The sequence below is a fragment of the Carcharhinus amblyrhynchos genome, chromosome 1 (assembly GCF_965287045.1).
Source record: "Carcharhinus amblyrhynchos chromosome 1, sCarAmb.v2.hapA, whole genome shotgun sequence".
NCBI classification, from domain to species: Eukaryota; Metazoa; Chordata; class Chondrichthyes; order Carcharhiniformes; family Carcharhinidae; genus Carcharhinus; species Carcharhinus amblyrhynchos.
The window spans coordinates 55655545-55674149 of record NC_137324.1 but is presented as its reverse complement, the minus strand read 5'-3'; the positions used below and the strand labels follow the sequence as shown (position 1 = coordinate 55674149).

The window sequence follows — 18605 nt, the reverse complement described above, 5'->3', positions numbered from 1 at the left end:
CAGTATTGGTCACCTTATTTAAGGAAATATGCAAAAAACTCAATATCTTTCATTTGGTAATATCGTCATATTTTCTATGTACTGGAAGACAAGCTGTTGAGGGGCTCTAAGTATGATAATTGGAATAAGTGACAGTATGGCTGCAAGAATCTAAACTGACAGTAAGAAGTGGTTTTGATATGGTAATAAACCAAAAGGCACTTCTGTTTTTCACAAGACAACAACAGGAGTGGTTTTGAATGGATTGTTTTAGTTCAAAGGGAGTCACAGAATGTGGGGTGGGGAGTATCTTTCGAGAGAGAATCCCCAGTGCATTTTTGGGGTAATCCAATGCTACGAAGCTAGAAAATTATGGGCCATTAACTCTGTTTCTCTCTCCACAAATGCTTCCAAATCTGCCAAGATTTTCCAGCACTTTCTGTTTTTATCACAGACATAAAGGGATGTGCATTCAGCTAGTGACATCAAAATGGGGCAAGCATCGCACTGCTTGACGTTTTTACTGATTTCAGCATTGGGCCCACATAGTAGCTGGGAGAGCAGCTTCCCTCTACTACTTAGAGCCAAGGTAGGATCATACTTTTTCATGCAGTCAGTGGAGAACATCTCTGCTTTGTTGCTGACCTCAAGATCCAGATTATTGCTTCATATAAGTGCTTTGCAGCAACCTAAGGTAATGAAATCTGCGTGAAGTTGTTTTATCATTTATTTCTGTACAACAATGAAATATCCTTCAAAGGTAGTTAAGTGGCAATGAAGTGCTTTGGGAAGTCCTGAGAATGAGAAAGGCACTATGTAATTGCAAGTTCTTTCATTTGTACTAACCCACCCACTTTAGCTGAAAGCTTTTAATTGTGCAACTACCATTATAAAGGTGTGATTGGATCCAGTTTCAAATCCCCAGTCAATTTAGGAGTCTTTGAGTGATTGCAAGTGAGAACAAGTACAAAGAAACAGTGCGTTGATTTCTAAGATTGTAGCAGATACTTTATTCACTCAATATCACATTATTGATTAGGTCAATTTTTCTCAATGTTCTTAAGGCATTGAATTATCAGGTTCAGTTTGATTTCACATTTTAGTTACATTAAGTAGCATATACTTGGAGAAATAATTACCAACCTTAACAGAGATTTTTGCTGCTCCTTGGCATATGTGATTTGAAGAGCTACCTCGGCATTCTAGTTTCATCGTGATTTGCTCTTCCCGGTTGCTGTACAATTTTGGTAACGTGTCCAAAAGCTCACTGTTCAGCACTGTCTGTTGGCACTCCCACTGGGCTGCTATTCTGAAGAACCAAAGAGATTGTTTTGCTTTTTTGCCACCTCGAGTCACTTTAAACATTTTGTTGTGTACCTCAGGAAATTAAACTTACATACATCAAATTTGTAATTAAAAAATAGCACAAATAAATGAGAAAATGTGGCCATTAATGGGAGTATCTTGCCAAAAAGCAGAACTGTAGATTAATGTACACATCAAGGAGAGAACATCATAAAATATCAGTCATCCTGGTAAGCTATAAACCAATCTTGTCATGGATTATAAATCACAACCTGTGCCCAGATGTACTGCACTTTGGTTTGAGCCAACACTTGACAACTAGGCCCTTCAAGATGCTCACAGTTACAGAACTCTTCAGGCGATAGAGTCCCTAGATATTTTGCAACTGCTCTTACTAATGTACTTTATTGATACCAACACGAGGGTGTTTTCTTCACTATCAATTCAAACGTTTGAACTGAAGTAGTACAAATGAAGTAGCCTCGAGGCTATTCTACCATTTAATAGGGTCATGACTGATCTGCAACCTATCTCATTTGCCCCATATTCCTTAATACCTTTGGTTAGCAGAAATCTATCAATCTCAGATTTAGAATAATTGACACATTTGGAAAAGGGAGCTCCAAACTTCTATTACTCTGTGTAGAAGTGTTTCCTGACTTCTCTCCTGAAGTTTAGCTCTAGCAGGTTGATCAGGCATGACCTACACTTCACAAAGTCATACTGGCTCCCTCTGATTAACTGGCTCTTTGCAAGATGTTCAGTTACTCTCCCCTTAATTACAGACTCTAGTAGTTTGCCAAAAGGAAAAGTTGGGCTACAAATTTCTCGTGGTTTTCTTAAACAACAGATGACATGTGCATGTTTCCAATCTAAATGGAATGCTGTACTCTCAAATTTATCTAAAATTTTAAAAACCTTCAGAATCAACTTGTTCACATAATTTTGAACTGGATTTTCCAGGTTGCAACGACGCTTTATTTTTCACTCAAATACGAAAAGCTTAAAAAGGCCCTTTCCAAGGCTAACGAATGCTGCAAGTTACTTACTTTGCCTGCTGTCGTAAGATGTTTAGATTTCGTTGAATAAGTTTGATTGCCACTTTTTTGTCTGACAAACTCATTTCAACAATATCTGGAACAGGAGCTTTCATATACTGCAGGGACACAGTAGGTATGGGGGCATCATGAGTCTTCAGATTGTTAAAGATTCTGTCTTTTGCTAAAATGGGAAGAAAAATACCATCACCGAAGTTCACAGAAATAGTTTCCTAATGTCTGTTTTCTGGTAACCTTTTTCAAATTGGTGCTAACTGCTTTGTGCCCAATTTTCACCTGTTCTTCCAAATAAAAGACGAATGTTTTCATGGAAAAATGATATTGAAATACAGCTCTGTTGTATTTCAATTACATCATTGTATTTTCCTTACCAACCTTTTATAAACAATACATATTATACATTTCTTAACATTATCATGCTAGAGCTAACCATTTTTGGTTGCCTCATCAATGATTTTCCCTCCATCATAAGGTGAGAAATAGTAAAGGCAGCTGACAATTGCACAATGTTCAATAGCATTTGTGGTTCCTCGGATACTGAAGCAGTCTGTGTCCCCATGCGGCAAGAGCAGGACAACATTCAAGCTTGGACTGATAAATGGCAAGTGACAAGTGCCAGGCAATGACCATCTTCAACAAGATAGAATCTAACAATCCCCCTTGGGAATGCAATGGCATTATCATGATTGAATCACCCATTATCTGGGGGCTATCTTGACCAACCAAATAAATACTATGGCTACAAGGTAGGCAAGTATCACCTTTTGACTCCCCAAAACCTGCCCACCATCTACAAGGTAGCATGTAATAGAATACTCTCCACCTTCCTGAATGAGTGCTGGTCCAACAATATTCAAGAAGCTTGACACCATCCAGGGCAAAGCAGTCCCCTTAACTGGCATTCTTACCAAGGCCTTAATCATTCATGCCCTCCATCACCAATGCACAGTGGCAGTAGTGTGTACCAGCTACAAGATGTGCTGCAGCAACTCACCAAGGCTCCTTCAAAAGCACATTCCAACCCTGAAATCTCTATCATTTGGAAGGTTAAGGGCAACAGATGCGTGGGAATAAAACCCATGTTCATCCTCAAGCCACACACCCTCCTGAGTTGCAACTATATCACTGTTCCTTCATTGTTACTGAGCCAAAATTCTGGAACTTCCTTTCTAACAGAACGGTGGGTTTACCTGCACTACACAGACTGCAGTAGTTGAAGGTGGTGGCCCCATTGCCACTTTCAAGGGCAACTAGGGATGGACAACAGATGCTGGCCTAGCCAGCAACATTCACATCCCATAGAAGAAATTTAAAATATGATCTGAACATAGCACTTTGAAACACTTGCCTGAAAGTGCATCAATAAGATTATTAGAACTTGATGTTCGATAGGTTATGAAAGGTTCATAATGGAGCTGGGTCCAGAGATTCAACGTCTCTTGAAATTCATGTTTAATACGCTCATTGTCAACATATTCAGTCCAAAGATCCTAGATAAATAGGAAACAGTCTTGTAACAATCACATTCAATCAGACTCATTTTATTTCCTATCTGCTATCTAGTGAATTCATTACCTGCTGGTTTTGCATGACCTTTGCCAATCTATGTGTATCATACTGGACAGGTAGAGAAGGTAGATAAAGATCCGTCTTTTGTAGATTCATATCATCCAGCCAAAAGGCAAAAACATGGAAAAGCCTATTAAAAGGATAAACATGCATTTATGTACCATCTTACGTCCCAGAGCAAAATGCTTCAGAGAGTTGGTTTTGAATCACAGTAAATGTCATCAAGCGGGTAACATTTCACAAACAGGAGAGAGATACAATTATCAATTAATTTCTCACTGGTATTGATTGGATAGAAATCAGCATTATTTGAATGTAGTAATGCAGGAACAACAGTTGGCCACTTATTCCCTTCGGCCTGTTCAATGACTGATCTATGACCTATCTCCAAAAGCCCATATTTGCCATATATCTCCCTTTGATTAACACTAATCGATTAATTTCAGATTTAAAATCTAGAATCAACTTTGTTTGTGGAAAAGAGTTCAAACTTTTACAATCTTTTGTGTCCAGAAGTGTTTTCTAACTCTGGACCCTATTGTATCTCTCCCGTCTCACCTCAAAACCATTTTCTGCTGCTACTCTTCACGCACAGTCGTTTTGGTACCAACTTACTCAATTTTTCACTTCTTCTTCCAGCTGTGGTTACTTTGCAACATGCCTATGAAAAGCGTGCTTGCAGTTTTCTATTTTCACTAGTTCTTCTTGCTGCTTTCAATCCAATACAATTTTGTCAGGTGACAGAACAAAATGTCTATCAGTCATTCTACCTCCACGCTCTTTGGCATACCTTACCACTTGCAATTTGAATCTTATGGCAAGAGCAAAGCTAATTTGTCTTTAGTCACTGGGTTTGTGCTAACTGCTGGTATGTGTGCATAACTTCGAACAATGTGCTAATCATCTGTGCAACAGGGTGGTGTTCAATCTTAGGCAAATAAAAAAAAATGCATTTTTCTGGTTTGGCAAAGATGGCAATATAAATTTCTCCATGGGAAAAATAACTTCACATTATCAGAGATAGACTATAGTGGGAAAGGAAAACATGAAAAAGGTCAAAGGGTAGTATTTTAACCTTAAAAAACGGGCAGGCTTGGGATAGGGTGGGGTTGGTTAAATTCAGAAAAGTCTACCTCTTGACTTAAATGCACTTCTAACCTTCCCATTTCAGCTTTGAACCAAGGCTGGAAGTTGGTTAACCAACTTGATCCAAGGAAATTGATTGTAACTTTAAATATGATAACAAAGCTACGAGTCTCGTTGTCATGCACCTTGGAAATTCACAGCTGTCAACTAGGTTTCTCTAATACTGGGTAACTTGCCAGTTACCTTGAGGTAAGAACACGGTGGGTTCAGGAGTTAAGTGCCTTCAATTTACCTCAAGCACCCGCAATTATTAACCATTCACCTTGAACCCAATCGCAAACACGAGGTTTTTAATCTCCTAATCATTCTTTACCATGTCCCGATCCTTGCTCCCCACAGGCTCCCCCACTTCACTCCCTCCCAACTCTCCTATGACCAGCCCCCAAATGCCCCGATTTCACGATCCCCTGTCTCCACTCAATGCTTCCCTAACTTCAGTTGACTCTTGTCCTTGGCGTGGGCTTACTTGCTCCTGTGGCTTCCAGTGACATACTCCCTACCGAATAAAGTCCCAGCCTGGAATTAAAAGTGGGCCTCTGAGTGGGGAAATATTCCAAATTGTGGGCTTCCCTCAACCTCCTTACTGATCCGTGGGAGCTGACATGTGAAGTATTAAATCTCAATCTGATAGAACAGCTGGTACACAATTAAGAAAGACTAGAGTAATCAAATAATGTGATGGCTCATAGCCTGAAAGAGAACAGGGGTACAACAAACAAAAAATCATAAAATAACTCTCCTTCTGCTCACCCATTTTAATCTTCTATATTCTGCATAAATAATACTTTATTCAATCTTGTCCAATAGACACTATTTAACTCTGGACTGTTATCCTTCCAGGACTAATTTGTCTTATGGATTGTACTGCTGGCCAGATGACTAGAAGAAGGCAATTGGCTGTGCGGGATGCTTTCTAATTATTATGCATGGTAGTTTCAGGTCAGAAATAAATTCTATTGGCATAATTTTATACCTGAGCAATTCTTTGTGCAGCTCTGGTGATGTCATGGATTCAGACTGGCAATTTCTGGTGTTTTCATTTAATGTTGAGATGTTGTCAGCATGATCCATATTCTTCTGGATCTTTACAGCCTTACTAGCTGCATGATGAAAATCGGCTATTTCAACAAGACGCTTTTTCATTTCTTTCAGCAAGTTGGAGTGTGAAGTGCTATGGAAATATCGTTTTCCAATACAGCCACTTACAGGCAAACTGAAACAAAAAATAATGTATTTTCTTTCAAGTGCAAATAACACAATTAAAATTGTGCTCATACTAGTGACATTCACATTACTTGCTCCAAAAGTGACAGATCGTACTCCAAAATATATTTCAGCATTTCAATTCACATTCTCTTTTCTATATATATTCATATATATTAAAATTTTCTAGCATTCTACAATCCGAATCAACTGATTGACACCTGAACTGAAGTAATGATAAAGTGGTAGTAATAGAAATGATAGAAAAACAGATTCAAAAGTGTCAAAAATTGAAAAGAAAATTTACTCTGTGGTGCCTCAAGTCTGGTACTGGATTTGCACTTTTTTCTCTCTCTTGGTCTTAATTTGAAAAATGGTAACAGATTTATGCATAGCTGGAAAGGGGCAATCTGAAGCTAAAAAAACAGGGAGCTACACCACAATTCTGAGTAGTTGGAGACAGCAGCAGACTCCACTTTCTTTATAGTCAGGAATGGGCTTCAAAGAAAAGACAAGGAACAGACTTTGAGCAGGTGTAAAGTAACCAAGACATTAAATATGGAAAGCAACACATTGTTTATCGCGAAGATACTGTGCCTTTAAGAAATATATTTGAGTCATGCGCTTGTGTAGGATCTGTTGTAGCAGTTCTATGCACTGGGAGCTGTTTTGTCTGGATCTTGCAGCACTGTATTGTTACTGCAGCAGCATAATTGCTTCTAATTGCTCGAATGTTTGTTCTAATCTGAATTAATGCTCTTCTGCTGTTCTTGCTGCTTCCCTGGTGTTTTGCAGAGTTGGGCTTGATTAGGATGATTGACAGGTAGGGTCATATGACTGTGGAGCTAGGCTTACACAGATACTTCAAGCTTAGTTGCCCTTTAGACGTTTTGATTTGATTTATTATTGTTACAGGTATTAACGTACAATGAAAAGTATTGCTTCTTGCCCGCTGTACAGACAAAACATACCGTTCATAGAGAAGGAAAGAGAGTGCAGAATGTAGTGTTATAGTCATAGTTAGGGTGTAGAGAAAGATCAACTTAATGCAAAGTAAGTCCATTCAAAAGTCTGACAGCAGCAGGGAAGAAGCTATTCTTGAGTCGGTTGGTACGTGACCTCAGACTTTTGTATCTTTTTCTTGAAGGAAGAAGATGGAAGAGAGAATGTCCGGGTGCTTGGTGTCCTTAATTATGCTGCTGCTTTGCCAAGGCAGTGTGAAGTGTAGACAAAGTCAATGGATGGGAGGCTGGTTTGTGTGATGGACTGGGCTACATTCATGACTTTTTGTAGTTCCTTGCTGTCTTGGGCACAGCAGGAGCCTTTTCAAGCTGTGATACAACTAGAAAGAATGCTTTCTATGGTGCAGCGGTAAAAACTCGTGAGAGTCATAGCTGACATGCCAAATTTCCTTAGTCTTCTGAGAAAGTAGAGGCGTTGGTGGACTTTGGGGGGCCAGGACAGGTTGCTGGTGATCTGGACACCTGGAAACTTGATGCTCTTGACTCTTCTGTTGCTTGGAGTTGAGAGACAGACAAGTGCCTCTCTTTTCCCCTCTCTGAAGTTGGAGACCAGGATCTGCCAGGAGATAAGTCTCTTTCTCTGAGATTCTGCTGTATGTGACTGCCTTTTTCTCTGAGAGTTACTGTTTGAGGATATATCCTTCTCTAGAAGGATTGCATCTCTGTCCAGAAGTACTAAAAAGGCTATAAATCTAGCAGCACATGAGCATTCTTGTTTTTGTGCGAACTAATTCTGAAGAAGGGTGTATGTCTAAGGGGATATTGCTTTAAATTGGAACAATAGAGATAGCTAGATGTTAAGAATTATACTTTGTCGTGTTGAAGCATTTTGATTGGTAAAAGTTAGGCTAATTCCTGTTCTTATATTCTCAATGCGTTCTTAAGTAAAGTCTGTTTTGATAAAAAGCTTCCAAGTGGTCAATTACATCATACCAGGAGCGAAACACTTACGCTCTGTTTATTGCCAAAATCAAAAGTAGAAGTTGAGGTCTTGACTAACTTCATTACACACCTCAGGATCTCTGACCTGGTCCCTAACATTATTTACATTTTTAACATGTTTAAAAATTATAATTAAGGAACAACTAAGAAAGCAAATGTATTCATCAAGATTTCAGTTAGTGAGTAAACTTTGCAACACCCCATCAAAATAGTAATCATAAAATTATAAATCATAAAATCATAAATTATAAAAAGTAATCATAAAACAGAAAATGTTGCTTTAGTAACTTGCAATAGAAAATCCTGACAACTAATTAATTACAAATAGTGACAAGAAAAAGTAAGCTCTGTAAAAAGGAATGCACATTTTATACAAGATTTTAAATGAATATAGATCAAAAGTACCCCATCTGATATCAAACAGATCATTAGAAAGAATCAGTAAGAAAAATAATTTTTAAAATGTTGAAAGTTACCCAAATTCTGGCCCAGACTGGTGAAGATAGAGAAAGAAGAATTTCTGCCAGATGAGAGGGAGGAGCGGGTGATCTGCAGGAGTAGCTAAAGCTTGATGGGCCCAGCGATAGATCATAAGCCGCTGAATGGATGGTACAATTGGTAACTTTAAGTGGCTTTGGGCCTTCTGTGAACAAAATAAATGAGGAATCACACATAATTCTCCACTTTTCTAAAATCTAAAAGCATAAATTTTATGTTTGGGTTATAAGTCAAGTTAAAGTAAAAGTTCATGCAATAAAATATATGATCAGATAAATATAACAAACTGGTGGAATGATTTTACAGCGGTATTGTCTACTTAGTGCAAGCATTGGATCAGTTTTTTTTCATATTGTCTGCTTGGGGTGGATGGGGCATGGTGGGGAATCTTCTCACCATACCCTGTACATGGTGAATTTGGGAATATTTTGATTTAAAGGAACTCGAGTATAAACAGACTGAATTGCTGTGCACTACCGGACAATGAGATTAGATACGTGTACAGTTCTATTAGAGATACAGGAGTTTCTCTGCAGGTATGGATGCCGTGGAAAGAGAATTGCGTAACATTAAATCCGGGACTTATAGGTAGATTAGGAGGTGTAGTCAGCAATTAGGTTACCTGAATTTGTGGGGGGCTCAAGATTAGGATGGCAGGAGGACGAAAGGGAGACTGGGAACAGGGTCTGAGAATGCAAAAACAATGAGGATAGTTTCTCAGTCCTCGGTTTCCCACTTAAGCCAGCTCTTGGGTGGCTTCCTTCTTCTTTGGGTCATCACAACAGGTGTTAGCATAAATAATTTACAACTACAGGGACTCAGCCTTTAAATGTTGTTGGATTTACCTCACATAGCTGATGTGTCACATTATCTGATATGGTGTAAACAAGCCGAGATTTTATTTTAGTATGGTTTTGTGTGTTTGCTTACCTTGGTCTTTTTATTTTAAAGACCTTTTACAAACACATTTTCTCCAACAAACCAACTAGGTCAAGTCACCATTTTGTGCTTACACAGCATCAGGAAAGTAGACATATTAATGTTGCAAAGCTTTTACAAACAAACGTAACTTAACATTAGTCACCAACTAACAACAGTTTATTATGTTAGAAGAGAGTACCTCAATTACCATGTAATTCAAGGATACACAATAATCAAATAGTTAATGAAGGGCGTGTATGGGGTGTTAGGGAGGGGTAATACCTTTGGTGGGGGAACATGTCGTGTCCTTTCAGGGCGGTTTGTCCATCCTTTGACCCCACCTGGCACTCAGCTCTCACCTGTGGCTCCCCGTAGCTGTTTGCACGTGACAGCGGCCACACCCTAGGCAACGGCTTCGACAAGCCGGCTAAACCAGGTGAGGGTAGCTGATGGGCCTCAACCCTCAGTGAGATAGGGAGATGTCTATCCCATCATGTGAAGACGGAGTCTGGCGGATTGAGCGGAAGAGACCAATGGAAGGTCCAACGGTCAAGAAGGCAGTCTCTGCAAGCGTTGTGGAACGCGAAGAGCAGGACAAGACACAGAAGACGTCCTGGTCATCCAATGCGCCTAGTCCCATCTCCAGCTGTCTCGATTCTTGTCTTGCCACTGGATCGAGATGGGAATTTGGAAGAGAGAGTGAGGCTGACGCTGCGCAACTCTCCCTCACTTTAATCCAAACCAAGCACTAGTTTCGACATCGTCATCATGCGTCCTGTTCAACCCTTGAAGTCCTGTGGCGATGGGCAAGCCGTGAAGCACCAGGTGTGGATACACTGGGAGCTGTAGTCACGGACCTGCACACAGGTGGCTCAGGTCTAATGGTCATTTTCCGCTGACTGAAGCAGCAGTGGAACTCGGTGTCTACCTGGGCGACTGAGCAGTCCTCTTCAGGAATGCACTGCTCACCTCCATAGAATGAGGAAAGGGCTAGAAAAGGTGCCCTAAACATTGCCTGCTTCACTACACCCCAGCCAGTTTACCGCGGCTGGCGGGGATCCCATCTTGCAGTCGAACGCGCAAAATAAAACACAAGGTGACACCGCTCACCATTGGCACTTGGAACATGCGCATGCTGTTGGACAACCCTACAGCAGACAGACCAGAGAGAACAGCCTTAGTTGCCAGAGAACTTGCAAGATATAACATTGACATTGCAGCCCTGAGTGAAACTCATCTTGCCAACGACTGAAACTGGAGGTGGATACACTTTTTTCTGGAGCGGTCGCGGCAGCGATGAGCGTCGTGATGGTGGACTTGGATTCGCTGTCAGGAGTCACCTTGTTCGGAAGCTTGATAGTCTACCTAAGGGTGTGAGCGACTGGCTTATGACATTACAGCATCTGTTACAGAACAGAAGTCAAGCCACCCTGATCAGCGCCTATGCCCCCACAATGAACAACCCGCACAAGATGAAAGACAAGTTCTACGAAGAACTAGATGCCCCATTATCAACAGTGAGCAGTACCGACAAGCTGATCTTGTTTGGCGATTTCAATGCAAGACTGGGGTGTGACTCTGCAGTCTGGCAGGGAGTCATTGGGAGTCATGGAGTGGGCAAGTGTAACAATAATGGCCTACTCTTACTGAAGACCTATGCAGCACACAACGTCTTCATCTGCAACACAACCTTCTGTCTACCTACCCGTAACAAAACCTCCTGGATGCACCCCTGCTCTAAGCATTGGCATCTTATCAACTATGTCATTGTCAGTAGAAAAGACAGGCAGGATGTCAGAATAACCAAGGTCATGTGTGGTGCTGACTGCTGGACAGATCACAGGTTCATTGTCTCCAAAATGAGGCTCTGCATCAGACCCAAGAGATGACCACAAGGAAGCAAGGTTATGAAAAGAATCAATTCAGCCAAGCTAAAGAACCCCAGCATAGCTTCAGCACTGGCTGAAGACTTAGAAATCAAGCTTGCTGACCTATACCTCGCAGGCAGCACTGAGGACGACTGGGAACGCTTCAGGGATACTGTCCATTCATCTGCACTGAAGACGCTCGGGCCCTCCACCCACAAGCAGCATGACTGGTTTGATGAGAATGATGAGGAGATACAGGCTCTACTTGTTGAAAAGCACCGTCTTCATTGAGCCTGTCAGAACAACCCATTTTCAGCTGCCAAGAAAAATGCTTTTACCAGTGCTCACAGGACAGTCCAGAATAAACTGCGTAAAATGCAGGATGCCTGGCTGAGCGCCAAGGCAGATGAAATACAGGAATAAGCTGAGAGAAACGACTTGAAACAGTTCTATGAAGCCCTCAACACTCTCTATGGACCTTAATCTCTCGGGAGTTCCCCCCTCCTGAGTACAGATGGTACAACTCTCATTACAGAGGAGGCTCAGATCGTGCAGAGATGGGCTGAACACTTTGAAGCCATCCTCAACTCACCGTCATGTATTAACGATGAGGCAATAGACAGGATTCCCTGGGTTGGTAACAACAGCATCATGGATGACCTACCAGTAGTAGCTGAAGTCACAAAAGCTGTCAGCCAGCTATCCAGTGGCAAAGCCCCAGGGGCAGATGCCATGCCCGCAGAGATCTATAAAGCTGCTGGTCCTGCACTTATCGAGAAGCTCACCGAGTTGTTCCAGTCCTTTTGGAAGCAAGGATCCATTCCTCAGGAACTTAAAGATGCTTCCATCATATACCTCTACAAAAAGAAGGGCAATCGGCAAGTATGCGACAACCACCGAGGAATCTTGCTGCTCTCCATCACAGGAAAAAAGCTTGCAAGAGTCCTGCTAAATTGTCTGGTCACTCTTCTGGAGCTGGGCTTGCTTCCAGAGTCACTGTGTGGGTTCTGCAAAGGTCGTGGGACTACTGGCATGATTTTTGCTGCACGCCAACTTCAGAAGTGTCAGGAGCAGAATCTCGAGCTCTACACAGCCTTTGTTGACCTTGCGAAAGCCTTCGATACTGTAAGCCAACAAGGCCTGTGGAGGATCATGTCAAAGTTCGGCTGCCCCCCCAAAATCATTCAGATGGGACGCCAGATCCATGATGGTACGATGGCTAGAGTACTGGATGGCGGAGAATCCTCTGAGGCATTCCCAGTCACCAATGACATCAAACAGGGCTGTGTGCTCGCACCCACACTGTTCAGAATGATGTTTACCGCCACGCTGAATGATGTCTTCCAGGACAGTGTTGCTGGAATCAGCCTCAAGTACAGAGTGGATGGGAAGCTTTTCAACCTGAGGAGACTTCAAGCTACTACCAAAGTGAAAGAGACTGTTCTGAGATATTTCCTCTTTGCCGATGATTGCGCCCTGTAACCTGGTGTTGTCAGACTTTTTACTGTGTTTACGCCAGTCCAACGCCGGCATTCCCACATCATGCTGGCTCAGAGCCAGAGATGCAAGTCAGTATGGACAAATTTTCCACGGCTTGTGACAACTTTGGACTCACCATTAACATTAAAAAGAACGAAGTCATGCACCAGCCTGCTCCTCGTGCACTGTACACTGAATCCATAAACACAATCAAAGGGCAGAAACTACAGGCAGTGGACCAGTTCACTTATCTTGGCAGCACCCTCTCCCAAGCAGTGACTACTGATGCAGTAGTTAACTGCAGAATAGCAAAGGCAAGTTCTGCTTTTGGTAGACTGCGCTCCACTGTATGGGAATATCGAGGAATCAGCCCAGCAACAAAACTGAAAGTCTACAGTGCTATGGTACTCACTACCCTCCTGTATGCCTGTGAAACGTGGATTGTGTATCAAAGGCATGCAAGACAGCTCAACCATTTCCACATGACTTGTCTTTGCAGAATATTACGCATCAGGTGGCAAGACAAAGAACCAGGCACTGAAGTTCTCTCTAGAACAAGTCTACCATCAGTCCACATACTGTGGATGAGAGTGCAGACCCAATGGGCAGGTCATGTCATCCGTATGTCAGATGAGCGATAACCAAGCAGCTCCTTTTTGGGGAACTCTCTGCTGGAAGATGCTTGCATGGAGGGCAGAAGAAACGATTCAAAGACACACTCAAAGCCTCCCTTAGGTCGCTTGACGTTGACACGACCACCTGAGAATTGCTGGCACAAAACTGCCCTACGTGGTTCTGCCTCATCCAAAGACGCTGTCAAACTCACAGAGCAAGGTGTATTGCTGAAGCACAACCTAAGTGCAAGCTGCGCAAGTCCAGAGCCACCAGCGCAACAACTACAGTGTCTACACAAGTCTGTCTAATATGTGCCAAGCCATTCCGTGCCCGAATTGGCCTGATCAGTCATCTTCGGACACACCGCAACCAGCCTCAAAACGACTAATGGTGTTGAGGTCCTCATCGATGATAATGGACGAACAACAACCGTTAATAAAAATCAGGATATATTTATATTTAATCCTAATCCTAATATTCCTATATTAGTACTAAAATTTGAAACTTCAAAATTGTTGCAACAGTAGCTATTAGAACAGAATTTACATGATCCAGGATTATCCCCTATCAGAGCACATTGTCCTTGACTAATTCAGTACTGGCCAAATAATGAGACATTTGTAAAGTTTCAAGATAAGGAACACATCTAGAAGTAATCTTGTTAAGGCAACATATGCAAATAGAAAGATCCAACAAAATTAACCCATGCAACATTATTGACCAATTTAGCAAAAACTGTGGGCTAAGATGGGGTGATGTCAAAATTATGAATAAAGGAGGGTGTCAGAACCTATTTTCTTTGTATACACAAGGTGTCAGGGGGTTAGTAGGTAAAGTGTTTAGTTGATTGTCAAACCCTTGGGGGCAGTGGAATTTCCTGTCAGTGTAGGAGTCACTTGTGAAACACTGGCCCCAGGAACTATTATTGGGGCATCAAAGTCTTTATTTCCAAGACATGGGGCAGAATCCCTGTTGGTGGAAAAGAGCTGAAAGTATTCCCTAAAGGACATTAGTGAACCAGATGGGTTTTTGCAACAATCGATGGTAGTCTTGGTAAGACAAGATCCTATTAATCAAATTTAAATACATCAGCTGAAATGGTGAGATTTAATCCAGAGGATTAGCCTTGGCCTCTGGATGGCCATTTCAGTGACATTACCACTACACCATCATCTCCGTCATCGCATCCCTCCCTCACTTAAGTGTGCCATCAATAAAAGCATTTTCTAGTCAACCAATGTTTGTTAACTTGCAATTAATTCACATTAATTAGTCCTCAAACTCACTTACAGTGGGGGAGATGCATATTAAGCTGAATTATATGCAATTCATTTACTAAAAGATCGTAATATATACCCTAAGGGCTTGATCCGGAGTAATTGAAGGTTTGCTAATTAATTCAAGTTCCACATATCTACGGAGCTGGGAATCTTCTTCAAAGATGGCCTCCATGTTGAATATCATCCAGGAAAACCACACCTATATAAAAAAAGCATTTCTTAAAGGAAAAGTTGGGTGAGCATTGCAGTACTAAACAAAGTAAATGTTGCAAAATAAGGGACCGTCAATAATTCTGACAAAAGGCAGGAGCACCTGCTTTTTCGCTGCTCTTAAAAATGATAGCTCAGAACTTTAGAAGGACTCTCTGCTGAACACTCAGTTCATTCCTCCCATTCAATGTCCCATTTATAAAGTTATACAAACACACGCACACACATTTTTACTCACCTCATTCTCTCCACCCATGTTTCCTGCTTTAGCAGTGTTCCCAGCACAGACTAAGACTCATATTCTACCAAATTTATGTGGATATCCAGGTTTGTATGACCTGCTGAAATGGCAGTCCTGATGATGAAAACATTAAAATGGAAATAATCTAAAGATGGTTTTTGAAGATTTCCAGTGATGGGGCAGTCGATCATTTCCTTTGCCAGCTTATTCCATTGTGGAATTATCCGGTGGTTAAAATGACCAGATTTTAAAAATCATGCCTTCGCTGTAACAGCTTCTGAGGATGTTATTAGTTGCAGATCTTCAATGGAACCTCTCTGCTTCAGACTAATTTTCTTTTGCCTAGGCCTTAAAACATTCTGTTTTTTGATCTCCATCCAAGAGTGAGCAAGACCAGATTTTTTTCATAACAAATATCAAAGGCGAGATATGGGGATATGCTATGCAAATGAAGATTAAGCAGAAGTCAATTTTTCAACGAATGAGAAAGGGTGAAAAGTCAGGATTTAATTGGCAAATAGGTACACCAACGAAAGGTGTGAAAAATCATTTGTTCCTGATATGCTGTAATTGATTATGACTGTTGAGTTGTTTTCCTGTGACATCAGAACCACTCTAGCCATTTCGGTATGTGTATGTGTGGGGGGAGGGAAGGGGAGAGTTGGCAGGGGTTGACTAAGGGCCTGATTTTATTATTTTCACTCTGAATGCTGAATCTGGGCGTAATTCAGATCTGACTTAGAAACCTGCTTTCAGGCGCCCCATACGCACTCAGCCTGAAAAAAGACATCAGAGGTCCCATTCGCACTATGGTCGGGGCTTAGCGCTGCCAAAACGATCGGAGCTCTGAACTGCGCATGCGCAGTTAGAAAAAGCACACCCATATCAAATCGCTGCCAAGCCGCAGAAAGCAGAAAAAGCGGACTGGGAGCGAAAAGCAGGAGCGATGGCCCCCCGCAGTCATCACTGTGGCCCTTATCTGCAGCCCCCCCCCACTACCCACACACATCACTGTCCCCCTTATTGACACCCCCCACTACCTATACACATCACTGTCCCCCTTATCCACCTTCCCTGCTAACCACACATATCACTATCACTCTTATCCACCCATCATCCCCCCCGCTATCCAGACCAGTTGCCACCTCTGCCCCCCTCCTCCCACTGATCACTCGCAGAGTGGCAATGGACCCCCCCTGCTCCCCCCCATCAGAGATCTATCTGCCCCCCTGCCACGCCCCCACCAGAGATCCATCTGCCCCCCAACTAGTTAGCGATCAGGCCTCCCCCCCCACCAGTGAGCGTTTGGGCCTCCCCTCAACCTCCCCACCAGAGGTGCAGCTTACCTGCCTCCCCCCATCCCTCCCCCAGACAGTGATCTGGCCTCAATCATAACCCCCTCCTCCCCAAAGAATGGTCTGGCTTCACGGAACTCCCCACCCAAGAGGTACATCTGACCTGCCTCCTCTTCCCTCCCCACCAGACAACGATCGGTACCCCCCCCACTATAGATACCTCCTCCTCCGCCTCCAAACCAGAAAACCATCTGGCCTCACCCCTCCCCTCCCCCAACCAGAGAATGATCTGGTCCACCTCCACCCCCCACCACCACTGATCTGAGTCAGACGGCTGTTGGAAGCACTAAATGCGCTCTTCAGCAGCTGGAGCGTCCAATTCAGACTTTTATTTAATAGTCCATTACAGCATGGTTCCAGATTGGCAAACGCGGTGGTAAAATGGAAAATGCTGATAAAGTTCGGCGGGCAGTTCATTAATTAAATTTAAATACATGCAAATACATTTAAATTGACATTGCGCCCGTTTTGGGCACGAAGCGGATTGCTGCCATTCCCGGGTTTCGGTAAAGTGGCAATCTGCGTGGACACGGGCATAGATAGTGTTATTAGCTTCACACCCCGACTTTACTATGTTTTTGCGCCCCAAGCAATGGTAAAATCAGGCCCTAAGTATGCATAAGGTTGCTGGTACCCAAGGATCTCTGATAGTGGGGGGAGGATTGTTGATACACTGTCTTAGAAACAAATGGTTTGTGTGTAGTTGACTATCTCGCGATTCCTCGTTGCTCGAGAACACCAGGCACTTGTTTCAGTCAATTTCTATGACTCCATTCCATATTTTATAGAAGGTGGTCAGTTTATTTTTCTCCCTCCATTGCTGTAACGATTCCTATTCCAAATCTTTGACGAAGGATGATCCCACACAAGTCATGCACACAAGCCTATTTTTTAAGTTTTCTAATCTATTCATGATAACTCTGACAGCACCATTGGTATATTTATTCAAAAATATCTCTTATGGTATTGCACATGCAATATTAGAACAAAGTGCAGTCTTTAAAGAACCACGATGAGGGGCCAGGTAATAATTCCCAATTCCAGAGTTCACATTTTAAAGTAATCCATTCTACCTTGTGTTATTATACGTTTGACCTTAACAAATTCCTATAGCATCTGCAATGTGGGAGGAATATAAGTACAACTTGATATCAGAAGTTTCCTTTATAAATTTGGACATAAGAATTTAGAATAGAATATGTTGACAGATTTAGATATGATTTTGATGTAAGAATTTAAATTATTGCAGATGAACTGTATTGATTCTGACAGCATGTAGAATATTTTCATGGTTATTAGCCAGCTCAGGGTTAGTAAGAGGAATTTATATTTGTAGTTGTGCTTTGTTTCTGAACCTATAAGCTAAGTGGTTACATTTGTCTTAAACAATCAAGCATTCCTACCAAAGTGAGGTATTCTCTTTGCAATATGCTAGTTATTAAAACAATTGTAGATATAGTGATACAGAGCTGGCTGCCTTATCAGTGATCTGATTAGGGTTTTAAAACATATTTATATATAAATATAGTTATACTTGGAGATATAGGGAAAAGTTCTACTGTACCTCAGTTGAGGTGGCACTGCCTTCAATGAAAGATGGAGTTATGTTGCCAGCTAACATCCAGCTCATGAATGAAGTTAGTAATCCACGATCGCCATGGTATCCAAGAGCAGCCTAAACATTTATTAAAATAAAGAATATCTCTTTAGAGATTAATAAGAAACAATACAACATGTAAGTGGACTTGTATATGTGTGAGCAAGCTTTACTAATATAGTTATAAATTGTATACAGGAAGGAAACAAACTGACATGTTAAATGGATACTCCCAAATCAATGATCATTAATAATACTATATCTATTTTGCAATCATGGAATTGCTACAAGTGCAGAAGGAGGCCATTCGGCTCATG

At 41.8% G+C, this 18605-nt stretch overlaps 1 protein-coding gene across 1 annotated transcript in view; it reads right to left on the bottom strand.

Annotated features, from left to right (window-relative positions):
• epg5 (ectopic P-granules autophagy protein 5 homolog (C. elegans)) overlaps window positions 1–18605 on the bottom strand; it is a 145090-nt gene that overhangs the window by 71860 nt on the left and 54625 nt on the right. Inside the window, exons 20-27 of the mRNA XM_080183999.1 lie at window positions 18256–18366; window positions 14962–15084; window positions 8701–8867; window positions 6031–6270; window positions 3918–4041; window positions 3691–3832; window positions 2334–2505; window positions 1123–1288 (exon numbers count right to left, since the gene is read on the bottom strand). Of these exons, the coding sequence (XP_080040125.1) occupies window positions 1123–1288; window positions 2334–2505; window positions 3691–3832; window positions 3918–4041; window positions 6031–6270; window positions 8701–8867; window positions 14962–15084; window positions 18256–18366 (1245 nt within the window). The remainder of the gene's footprint in view (window positions 1–1122; window positions 1289–2333; window positions 2506–3690; window positions 3833–3917; window positions 4042–6030; window positions 6271–8700; window positions 8868–14961; window positions 15085–18255; window positions 18367–18605) is intronic.